The sequence below is a fragment of the Paramisgurnus dabryanus genome, chromosome 5 (genome assembly GCF_030506205.2).
Source record: "Paramisgurnus dabryanus chromosome 5, PD_genome_1.1, whole genome shotgun sequence".
Taxonomy (NCBI): domain Eukaryota; kingdom Metazoa; phylum Chordata; class Actinopteri; order Cypriniformes; family Cobitidae; genus Paramisgurnus; species Paramisgurnus dabryanus.
The window spans coordinates 42,718,632-42,731,195 of record NC_133341.1 but is presented as its reverse complement, the minus strand read 5'-3'; the positions used below and the strand labels follow the sequence as shown (position 1 = coordinate 42,731,195).

The 12,564-nt window shown below is 36.1% G+C and overlaps 1 protein-coding gene across 5 annotated transcripts in view; it reads left to right on the top strand.

Annotated features, from left to right (window-relative positions):
- clip2 (CAP-GLY domain containing linker protein 2) overlaps nucleotides 1–10,997 on the top strand; it is a 44,043-nt gene extending 33,046 nt beyond the window's left edge. For 4 of the 5 annotated variants that reach the window (XM_065284235.2, XM_065284237.2, XM_065284236.2 and 1 more), the window contains 8 exons: nucleotides 1,088–2,038; nucleotides 3,091–3,148; nucleotides 5,063–5,146; nucleotides 5,263–5,419; nucleotides 6,213–6,372; nucleotides 9,080–9,268; nucleotides 9,384–9,446; nucleotides 9,542–10,996. In XM_065284235.2, the coding sequence (XP_065140307.1) occupies nucleotides 1,088–2,038; nucleotides 3,091–3,148; nucleotides 5,063–5,146; nucleotides 5,263–5,419; nucleotides 6,213–6,372; nucleotides 9,080–9,268; nucleotides 9,384–9,446; nucleotides 9,542–9,553 (1,674 nt within the window). In that variant the 3' untranslated portion in view covers nucleotides 9,554–10,996. Of the gene's footprint in view, nucleotides 1–1,087; nucleotides 2,039–3,090; nucleotides 3,149–5,062; nucleotides 5,147–5,262; nucleotides 5,420–6,212; nucleotides 6,373–9,079; nucleotides 9,269–9,383; nucleotides 9,447–9,541 lie in introns of all 5 variants that reach the window. The other variant, XR_010543666.2, reaches the window with a different exon arrangement.
- The last annotated feature ends 1,567 nt before the right edge of the window (nucleotides 10,998–12,564 follow it).

Genomic DNA, 12,564 nt, shown 5'->3' with positions numbered 1-12,564 from the left:
AACATGTAAAAATAGTTTATAGCACAATTTTTTTTTCGTGTCAAATGCTTGGGGTTGGGGTTAGAATGACTTTGTTACATTTCAGACATCCTAACCTAAATCCCAACTCTAAACCCAACCCCAAGCAAAAATATTTAAAAAATCTGAAGAAAAACATTTAGAAACACTACATAAAATTACATCCTAACCCGAAATCTAACCCCAACCCCAAACGACAATGATTCAAAAATAGAAAAAAAGGAAAAAACAATGCATAAAATGACACGCAAAAGAAAGTCGTGCTAGGAACACGAAAAACTATTTATAAAAATTTGTGCCGAGTGACATGAAAAAGACATTTTTGCTGCAATGACATGAAACCGCAAAGCGAAAACGCATGTCCATGAACACAAATAAATAAATCAAATATTTTGTTACTACACCACGACTAGCCTTGTTATTGCACACTGCAAAAAAATATTTTCAAGAAAAAAATTCTTAGTATTTTTGTCTTGTTTTAAGTAAAAATATCTAAAAATTCTTAAATTTAGATGCCTTTGCTTGATGAGCCAAACGACTCAAGAAAATAAGTGTAGTTTTTAGACCAAAATATAAAATTTTAGTGATTTTGTGCATAAAACGAGCAAAAAAATCTGCCAATAGGGTAAGCACATTTTTCTTGAATTAAGTGTTTAAGACAAATGTTCAAGACTCTTTTGCTTACCTTATTGACAGATTTGTTTTTGCTTGTTTTATGCACAAATCACTTAAATTTGATATTTTTGGTCTAAAAACTAGACTTATTTTCTTAGGTCATTTTGCTCTTAATTTAAGAATTTTTAGATATTTTTACTGAAAACATGACAAAACTACTAAGATTTTTTTTCTTGAAAATCATTTTTTGCAATTTAATGTTATTAAGATCACATTTTATTGTTAGTAAAGAGCTTTGTCATGTCCTAAGCTGAATTGATATTTAAGTTTAGTCAAAAGCAGTGCAGACATTGCAAAAATTACTTGATCCTTTGAGAGTTAAGAACCAAGAACTGGAGGCTTTGGCATGTACACAGTGTAATGCATGATTTATGACCCTCCTTCTGTCCACCAGCAAACTACGGTAGAGGAGAAGAGCCGGGTCATACAACTGGAGGAGGAGCTAGCCGTGCGCAAGTCCGAGGTCGAAGAGCTTCAGGCCCGACTGCAAAGAGGCTCCTTGGCGACAGATGCCGGTTCGGGCGTGAGCTCCGAGGCTCTGGTGTTGCGGGAACAGCTGCTCTCTGTGGGCCGTGAACATCGCGAAGAGAGCAGCCAGCTGCGTGAGAGGTACGAGGCGTCCCTGAGTATCAGCCAGAAGGAAGTTGAACGTCTTAAAGCCAGCACAGAACGTCAAAGCCAGGAGATCTCCGACCTGAAGCAAAGACTTCAGCAGGCCACACGTGAAAACATGGAGATGATGGACAGCTGGAAAACCAAGCTTGATGCCTTGGTTGGAGACCATCAACGTGCCCTAGAAGAGCTCAAGGCCTCATTAACAGGAGATCGTGGGGCGGCCGAGAGCACTGGCGGAGAGGGTGAAGGAACCACACCTGAGATGAGAGCGGCTCTAGAAAGCCTAAGGATGGAGCATCAGCTGGAAGTGGAGAATTTAAAAGCCAAACACGAGATTGACGCTGCAGTCATGGCCAAGGAACGAGAAGACCTACGGGCTCGCCTCCAAGAACTACGAGATCAGCTGGTGGAGAGCGAGGAGAACTGGAAGATCCAGGTGGAAATCAAGAGCAACCAGCATGTTTTGGAACTGAGAGAAGTCTCGGAGAAGCTTCAGAAGGCTGAGTTAAGGATCGGCGAGCTATATAAGTCCAATGAGGAGCGAGACCGACCTGTTCAACTTCTGAAAGAGCAGCTGGAGCTGGCTGAAAAGAAGATGGTGGACTACGAGGCCCTGCAGAAGGCTGAAGCTCAGAGTCGAGCGGAGATCCTCTCTCTTCAGGAGAAGCTAAGAGTCAGTGAAAACCGACTGCAAGCTGTAGAGGCCGTTCACACAACCAAGGATGTTAATGTATGTGTACACTGGGGAAGTACCCAATGAAAATGACCTTTTACTGAAATTTCTGTCTTGATTTGAAACCAACCCAAAAGACTCTCCTATTGGGATGAATGAAAAAAATGTTAAGATCCCAGTACACTTAAAGGGATAGTTCACCCAAATATGTGAAGATATTTAGAAAAATGTTTCAAACAAACGGATCTGGGGCACCATTGACTTCCACAGTATAATTTTTTTCCTACTATGAAAGCCCTTATCTACTTTGTTACCAGTGTTGAGGGTAACGCATTACAAACAGTGTGCATTATGTAATATTATTACTTTTCTGAAGTAACGAGTAAAGTAATGCAAGTTACTTTTCAGCTTAATTAATTTGATTTAAAAAATGTATAATAATGTACTGAATTAAACTGAATGTAGTCACTTAGAATTATGCACTTAATGCATGCGCGCCTGAGCAGGAACAGTTTAAGTTAGAAACGGAGACGGCAGGCCAGAACTTGACATTTTTGCGATGGAAAATGCAATTTCTGAATGCAGAACTTCTCAGTCATAAAAACACCTACAAGGCCTAAAAGAGATCAAGCCTCAGCCAATTAAGAACGTAAAAGTAACGCAAAAGTAACGTAAGTATTACTTTCAATGAAAAGTAACGAAGTAACGCAATTAGTTACTTTTTTGTGAAGTAACTGAATAATGTAATGCATTACTTTTAAAAGTTACTTTCCCAACACTGTTTGTTACAAATATTTTTCTAATATCTTCATTTTTATATTGGTCTGAAACAACATGAGGATGAGTCAATGATGAAAGAATTTTCAATTTTGGATGAATTATTCCTTTTAATAAGCCAAAAAAAAAAAAACAATAGGAGTAAAGTGAAATTTTAGTTTTTCCAAGAAGATCTGGGTTTGATGTCGTGTTGACTCTTGGATCTCATGTTTTTTTCTTTTTTGGTAATGCACTGGTTTTAAGTTTTGACAGAAATTTCAGTATAAAGGGTTCATAAAACTATTTTGACAGTTTTCTTTTACAAATTAAAAAAATATTTTCTCCCCATACAGATGATAGAAAATAATGACAACTCCGAAGAGAAGATTAAATTAAAACAGAATATGGAAGGTACAGTTAAACTACTATAAATGACATACGTTTTTATATCTTGTGTTCCGTGTGATAATAGGTTTGTTGAAAGTGGAATTCTAAATACCACTTATATTGTTTTTATTAAAACTATAATTACACACACACACGAATGTCAAACACTGTTTTAGACAATACTATGTTTGAGAGAGAGAGAGAGAGAGAGAGAGAGAGAGAGAGAGAGAGAGAGAGAGAGAGAGAGTGTTTGTGTTTGCCAGTTCTGTTACATGCTGTCAACACTGTTACTCTACCTTGGCAACTAGGGATGCCTAACGATTAATTGTTAGCAGAATAAATAGGGATGCTTAACGATTAATCGCGATTAATCGTTAGCAGAATAAAAGTTTTTGTTTACATCACATATGTGTGTAAACTGTGTATAATAAATATATATATATATATATATATATATATATATATATATATATATATATATATATATATATATATATGAACACATTAATGTATAATTTTAAGAAAAAAATGTATATATTAAATATTTATATATAATATAAATTATACATAAATATACAAATGTATATACACATGTAAAAAAATTTAAAACATATACATGCATGTGTCTACATTTATTTATACAAAGTTATTATACACAGTTCACACACATATATGATGTAAACAAAAACTTTTATTCTGCTAACGATTAATCGCGATTAATCGTTAAGCATCCCTATTGGCAACAGAGTTTGACAGTAACCAAATAGACAGTATCTGCCTTTCCATTACTTTTCAAGTTGCGCAAATTGAAATAGCGAATTGATATTTCGCCCAATGGAAACACAGCAAATTTTTTTGGGAGTAACAACATACACAAACGGCTTTCGTGTAACACACATAACTTTCGGTAAACTCAGCTAAGAATCAATAACAACAAAGTCCTTTTAAAGTAGTTTATTTCTGATAACAAGCTAAATAAACAACACGTAGATTACTAAATCATAGCTAACGCGCATGAAAAACTACACTTAGCTAATGTTATTGTGCAAAATGTGTACTATATAATGTATACAATCTTAACTACAGATTTGCTGCCAAACATCCCATCAAATAGCGGTAATCCATGATCGCCGTCTTCCCTCGTCTTTAGGAAACCAAAAACATTAAGAGGTATTTCTTCAAGAGTTCAGTTAAGCAACTAGTCACACCATAAAACAAACAGAGACCTGAAGTAAAGTTCCACTCAGACGCATTATCGCATCACCGCATGTGTGTCGATGAAACCGTCTATAGCGCAAAAAGTTTTTTGGTTTTCAGGCAATTTAAAAAAATATACCGCAAAACTGCAACTGTTTTTTCCGTATATAAAAGATATATACATACAAAGACAATTCAAAGACGCAAATAGATGTGAAATTGCGCGGGACAATTCACAAATGACTCTAATTGGGCGGCGCGATGCCGTGAACTCGCGCATTTCCCTTTAACACATCTTCCGCGGATGTTGAAAATATACAGCTCAATCAGAAAAGTCGCATGACATGAAGTTAAATCCCATGAGTAGTCTAGAGCGAGAAGCATGACATCAAAATACAGCGATTGCGATTCCGGAGACGACTGCTCTGTATGCGTTCAAGTCGCTCTTGCGTTATTTTGATGTCCTCCGCGTGACAGTCTGCAAGGCGCCATATGAAGTCAAACACAGAACTTCGAAAATAAGGCACAAAGCTTTAATGGAAATGCAGCTAATAACTAATTTGAGCGACAGGAAATTATGATTTTCAGCCATACAAGACACTATAAAAATATTATATTGTTATAAACTGTAAAAATAAATAATGAATTTGGACCACAAATAAACCTGCAATGACATAATGACCTTAAAATCTAGAATCTTCATCTCTCCTAAACTCAGCAACGTTCATTTTTTTTTTTTAGAAACTCTGGAGAAACTTACAAAAAGGGAAAAAGAAGTATCCACTCTAACAACCCAAGTCGATGCCCTAAAGACCCAAATAACGGGTAATTAAACGGCATGCATCATATAAGATCGTTATCTTTGATGTTTTTAAAACATTAAATAGATTAATATATTAATTGTGATATTTTGTTATCTTGATGCTAAATTTTGTGCATAGCCTTAGAGGAAAAAGTTCATCTGGGAGAGAAGAAAGCAGATGGACTTGTCAAGGAGAAGACCCGTTTGGAAGGGGAGCTGGAGTCTATGACCAAGAAATCCCACGATGCATCTGGCCAGCTGGTGATTATTAGCCAGGAGCTGCTGAAGAAAGAGAGGTAAAGAGCATAGTGAGGGCACGTTGTAATTTATTACGGGTCGGAGTAAGGTTTTAAACAATTAATACGGTAATGACAACGTGGGCCATCAGGAAATTGACTTTAGTGCTTCTTTATCATCTTGGTTGATGGAGTACATTCCAGGATATGCTTGCTTTCATTTTTATACACTTGAAATTAATACTCCACCCTGTATTTCATTTTTGTCACGGTTGTGCATTTCGTGTCAGTACGGTTGCCCATGGAGTATTGCAGAGTGTAATCCACGCAATAGCAATTGAACTTAATGAAGGCAATAACGCTGATTAGAGCTCTGACCTAAAATGTCATTAGCTTTTCCGATCAATACAGCATTTTAACAATGAATACTTTCCTCTCTGTCCGAGGTCTCTATAGATTTCTGCACTGGAAACCTCTTGCTGTTACTGAAAATATTGGTATTGGTATCGCATTGTAGTATCTATATATTACATTTAAAATACTGTAAAGGAGAGACGGACAGCAAAATCTTTGGTTGCGCAAATATAAAAACAATTGGTTTCCTATAGCGCAGAAAGGCATGCTATGCAAGTTATAGGAAAAGTAAGTGTTGGGCTTTGCAGAATTCGGAGCAAATAATTATGATATTGGATTCATGTCTGTGCTGCACACCTGATCTTTGCTGCGAGTGAGGGTTACAACAGTAGATGTGTGTTGTAGATGTAATGTTACCGTCTACACCTTAAATTGTGCAATACAACATTGACTACTTAATTTCACCACTTTGTCTGCGTGGTTTGTGTATCCATATCAGGAGCTTGAATGAGCTACGGGTGATGTTGCTGGAATCCCCACGGCACTCTCCAGGAGTTGATCGGGACCTTATCCGAGAAGTCCACAGAACAGAATGGAGGCAGAAGGAGCAGAAACTACAGGACGACATTAAAAGCCTACGAGAAAAACTTTTGATGCTGGTGAGAGACACGTGCAGCGAAATTAATCTGTAGCCACTGCTGATATAACACGACAGACTTTGTTAGCATATTAAATATTCGCTAATAACATTTAGCCTGTTTGACAAGAAGAAAATGGAGGAATAAGTATCTGAAAATGTTGTAAGTTGGATTCAAACTCCCGTTTGGAATATAAGCATTACAGTTAAATGAATCTTAGGGAGCGTTGGGCAGCATTTATGCAGGTGGCCGGCGTATGTTTTTAATTGTTTCCAATGGAGCTGGCGTTTTTTTTGCACTGGGCGCCCAATGTATGCCTAGACGGTGCAGGAGGGGCGTTTTGAAGAGGATAAAACATAAGTCGCACTGGACTATATGTCGCGTTTATTTAGAAAATGATTTAACATAATCCAAGCCGAAGACCAGACATTTAATTTGGAAAGGAAAGCTATTTAAGTAGACAAAAGCACAGAATAGCAGGCTGAATAGGTGTCCGTACATGTTAAAGTAGCATTTACACGATACACAATAGCATACAGAACATACCTGGGAGGTTAAATATGCTAAATTAACACGACAAACCAAATCAAGTTCAAAAAGGTCATTCCGCATCACTGAATCCATTGAATTACATAAATACAGGAACAACATATAGCGGACTCTCGCGGCTGTAGATCGTAATAGTTTCTCTTGGTTCATATGAAATAATTTTGACGTATAAGTCGCACCCGACTATAAGTTCTACTACCCGCCAAACTATAAAAAAAAGTGTGAGTTATAGTCCGGAAAATACGGTAAATGCTTTGGTGTACACGGCTCCTCAGCATGCACCGATCCAAAGTTTTTAGTCACGTGACACAGTTTACATTGGACTCTCCATAGAGAGGCAGCCTAAGCCGGTCAATTTTATGTCTATTTCAAGCCCAATTCTCACATTTTAAAATCGCCACTTAACAAGAGAAAAATTAAGATATGAACACAAATTTGTGATCTATACACAGCACCCCGATTCGTTGTTTTATAGTCACTAAAATCGCCAGATTACTACCAGACCTACACTATTGCGATGTTTACATCTTTTTCATGGAAAAATCCTTGCCTTCTACTGCCGCCAGAATTATATGAACTCCTTCCCCGCCATTGACGACTTTTCTCGTCAATTAAGAGAAAACATTTCCCTGCCAATGACGCTTCCCTGGCAAGTTTTTACGGTAATCTGTAATTACGCTATTAACTACTGGATGGCGCTCTTACCAAATTTATAAAAACCTGAAGCAAAAATGAATTTAATTCATTTTAAACTCCGTATATGTTTTGATCTTTGTTCTGAATCTGATCTTTAACTAAATTCCTTTATAAAAATGCAATTATTTCAGCTTTTTGCTCAAAATTTGGTATTTTTGAGGAAACCAACTCATATTTAAATAGTTATAAAAAGAGAACAAATGAAGAGTTTTGTTCCAAAACGCAATAAATCCATTTTGACAAATTTCGGTAAAAACATGTTTTCTATACCAAGAAAGTGACAAGATGAAAACCACTATTTTCTGTTACAAACTTTCACATAGCATCTTTAGGTTATAAAAACATAAAAAATTCAAATCCATAAATTGATTTTCAAAGATTTATTATAAAAACTGATAATTTTTCCACAAAATGCAATAAATCCATGAAAAGTTTTTTTTCAAAATGCAATAAATCTATTCAATCAATGTATAAATGTGCATTCATCTTTGCCATGTTATATTAATTTAGTTGAACAGTTGTACACACTGATTAAAAAAATAAACATTAATGGCATTAATCAAAACACTTACTGTGTCATATTAGGAACACTGTCATTGCTGCGCGGTTATACTTGACGTCGTCGCTTAACATTTTTTCACAGCGATCAGCTGTGATTCTCGTTGACTTTAAGTAAAATTATGGAAAGGTTTTCATAAGATACCCTGGGGTCAATGTGTTAGCACGAGAGAAGCTAGATGCTGTTGGAAGAACAAGCGATCGTCTCCCGAGTGCCTCTTGCGTAAATTATTAGATGTTGATGGCTTACGTTTCTTTCCCGTCACAGAAAACCACAGGTTTTAATGCTTTTAATGCTATTAAAGTATTTCGTTTTTGTTTCTTTGTTTGTTGATCATGAAGTACAAAGTAGATGAGGAAAACTAGGACTCCGTGTACTCAACGCGCCACCATTGTTTGTTTACATTGCGTGGAATGGTGCGCTGTAATATGTGGAGCGGATTTATTGCATTCTGTAGAAAAGGAGGAGCGGCGTTTATTGCGTTTTGGGAAAAAAGGGAGAAAAGATGACAGAATAACACGGCGGATATTGGATTTTGTGTAAAATAAAGAATTTACTTTTAAATACTGACCTGATATAATACCGATTTTGCCAATAACTCTATTATAAAATAAGCGTTTATTGCGTTTTGGAACCAAACTCTTCAAATAAAGGTAGGATGAAACATTTTTCCCCGTTTTGTTTGTTTGTTTGAAAGCAGAGGGTCTGTGTTTTCTTTTGATATATTTGTAGGTTTATCTATAGAAGAAAATTTCGTGGAAGGCATTTTGTGAAACTTTTCTTAAAATTGAGAAAAAAAAGGCTGAATGAGTTAATATATCATCATATTGCATTGTGTTATATTATATAGCATTAATTGGTAAACTTTTCATTATCTACAGTGTAAACAGTTTTTTATTTATTTCTACAATATCCTTACCTCAGGGTCGAGAGAGGTCTTCCCCAGACCACCGGAGGTACTCCATGATGGACCCGTCCACTTCAGATACAGAGGTGTCCCGTCTGCGTCAAAGACTTCTGAACACAGAGGAGGCTCTGAGGAGCGCTCTGGAGCACAACCAACACGTGGACCAGCTAGTGCAGGCCATGTATACCCGCCCCGACAAGCACCAGGTAAACAAAAACACCCGAGACCAATGCTAGAAATCAAACCATTAAGGAAATGTATTGGTTCTGCTTTTTGACTTTGCAGTAAACTGCTGTTTATTTCATTTGTCCCCCCCCACAGGCTCATGCTAGTGCAAATTCTGCAAATGGAATCCATCAAGAAGACACGTCCTTTACACATGAGGTTAATAAATACAAAACATCATAAAAAATGTATATGTATAAATGTAAATGTTTTATATATTGACATTAATTTGCAAAACCCTTTTTTCATTCCAGGAAGAACACTGATGAGGGCTAAAGGGATTCTTTGGAAGTGTTTTATGTGTTTGATGCCTAGGCCTTTTTGGACTAATGCTTCACTGGACATCTTATTTTGTTTTTTGTTTACAACCGTGCACCGAAGAATATCTAAAATAATCCGAGATGCTTATTAAAAGACATACAGGAAGTGCTTTTTAAGGGCCATGGTACAACTTCTGACACCGACCCTGTAAGCTACCTCCGAGATGGACATTAAGAAATGTGAGCGCATCCATCATGATCCTCAGAAAAACAATACTCCCTGTTGGTTATAATCGGTTGCTGTTTAGAAACTCGTTTAATTTATTTGACATGATGCTTTTCACCTTCTTTTAGATGAAAATCAACGAGATAGACTGGCCTACTTCCAGCACTGAGTTTGACTTGGCCTTGTCGCATTTCATAGATACTGTAGCAAACAAGTTAATAAAAAGACAGCCTCCTGGATTCCACACCTGCACATATTTGTGTTTTTATTTAGATGTTTACTTCAAGTATAAAGTATGCCGTTTTCTGCAACCATGGTAAGCAAGCAAGTTAAGGTACACTGTAAACACAAATACCACTATAATTAAACAATAAGAGTAAACCAAGGCTGTAGTTCAAAGTAAAGTCAACGATGTGCTGAGCTTTCAGCTATTGTTTTACTGAACTTTTAGTAAAACTATGAACTTTTAGTTTAGTTTATGATATTTCAAAATGGGAGGAAATGGAGGTACTACATGCACAGGATTGATTTACAGTACCAGCTTTGACTTTGGTTTTGTTCTTCACTTGTTATTTCCTTGAAGCGACATTGCTCCTAATGCAATATCTCATATTTTATAATATGAGGTACAGACACATCATTTTAAATCTTGCTTCTCTGATATTGCTGGTAAGTAAAATGTTTTGCATACATGCAGTGTTTATTTGCATAGACTGATGTAAGTGAATAAGCAAAACTTTTAACAAAATGGTCTGAATATTACCAACCCCATTATTAATCACTTTTACCCTACATCAATTCTCTCGTAATAAAGTTTTTGCACATTTAATAAGATGGTGCCTAATTTGCATATTTAAACATGTAAACTTTATTTGCCTATGTTTTTGATGACAGAATATTAGTTTGTGCACCTGAAGATGTTAGGATCTCCTTGAACTTTATGGACTTAAAATGAAATCGGAGGTTGCTGCAAAATTAGCAGTAAAATAAAACGTGAGTTGTTGTTATTATTATAAAAAGCAAATAGATAATAAAAATTAGGACTTTGCAATTGGGTAATGTTTGGACATAAATCAACTTTATATTGATGTTATTGTCATACAAGCAAGAGGAAAATGATAGGGCTGGCCCCAGGTTTTGCAGTTAATATTAGTTCAAATTGCTGTGGATTCAAAGACCAATTTCATGTGTTAGGAAAACATTTCAACACATGCTGTAATGGTTCCCAAGCATAATTAAACATTAACAAAACAGAAGCTTGTAGTGTTTTATTTCTAACAAATGTTTAACTTTATTTCATAGTGCCTTCACCTTTAGTGTATTCCTTACCCAACAAAATAATGGTAACTATTTAATGAGTTAGGTTAGGTTAAATGTTGGTACCTAGTAATTACACAGTTGTATAGTATGCGACATGACAATGTGTCAATGTTTTAATTTTGATAAAATAAGGATTTTTTTATATATCATGTAACTATAGCTTTAGAAATGTGGTTATATGCCGTCCTTAGGAAGCTGTGCCTACTTTATTATTAAAAAGAGGTTACTAAAACTTTGAAATCAAAGCTTTCCGCAGGCAGGTTAGGTCAAATAATATTTTTTTTATTAATTCTTAAACTTTTCTTCTCAATTTTAAATTTGTGCTTACAATAGTCCTTGTACTTTGTAAGAAATTATGGTAACACTTTACAATAGGGTTCATTAGTTATAGGAACACGCACATTTTGGGAAGCTTATTCACCGTATCCCCCAGAGTTAGAGAAGTCCATACATAACCTCTGTCATCTCCGTGCGTGATGTAACTCTGTCTGACGCAGCCCCCGCTAGCTTAGCTTAGCACAAAGACTGGAAGTGAATGGCTCCAGCTAGCATACTGCTCACAATAAGTGACAAAATTGTGATTTGTATAGTCACACCGTGTACAAATAACAAGGTCATATGAGACACAGCCATCTTTTAACACATACTGGGAACTATATTCTCAGAAGACAAAGCACTGCTACTTGGGCGGAGTGATTTGCACAACTCTGAGTGAACTCTCTGCTCCTCACCAGAAGGCTTCTCGGGTGCTGTGAGCAATCAATCCGCCCAAGTAGCAGTGCTTTGTCTTCTGAGAATATAGTTCCCAGTATGTGTTAAAAGATGTCTGTGTCTTATATGACCTTGTTATTTGTACACAGTGTGACTATACAAATCACAACACATAAATAGGAAAATGTTTGCGTTATTTTGTCACTTATTGTGAGCAGTATGCTAGCTGGAGCCATTTAGTTCCAGTCTTTGAGCTAAGCTAAGCTAGCGGGGGCTGCGTCAGACAGAGTTACAGCAGGCACGGAGATGAGAAAGGTATGTATGGACTTCTCTAACTCTGGGGGATACGGTAAATAAGCTTAATTCCCAAAATGTGGGCGTGTTCCTTTAACATAAATGCTGGAAGCTTTTGTTTGCCCCATTTTAGAATAATAATGCCCACAAAATACCGAACTATAATGCAACTCCCTCAAATATGTGACCCTGTAAAAATCATATTCATATAAAGATAATATGAATAGATCATGTTCTATGTAAAGCTCATGTTCACTGAAAAAAAAAAGATTCATAAAGTTTACTAAAATTTTTTAAGGTAAGTGGTTGCAATCAATTACATTTCCAAACATTTATTTATCATTAGTAATGTGTTGCTAAGGACTTCACTGTTAAACCATATATTGTCTTTATTTAAACAATAACGTAAACATCACTTAATATAAAAATATTTGGACATATACTGAAATATATTAAATATCTTAGT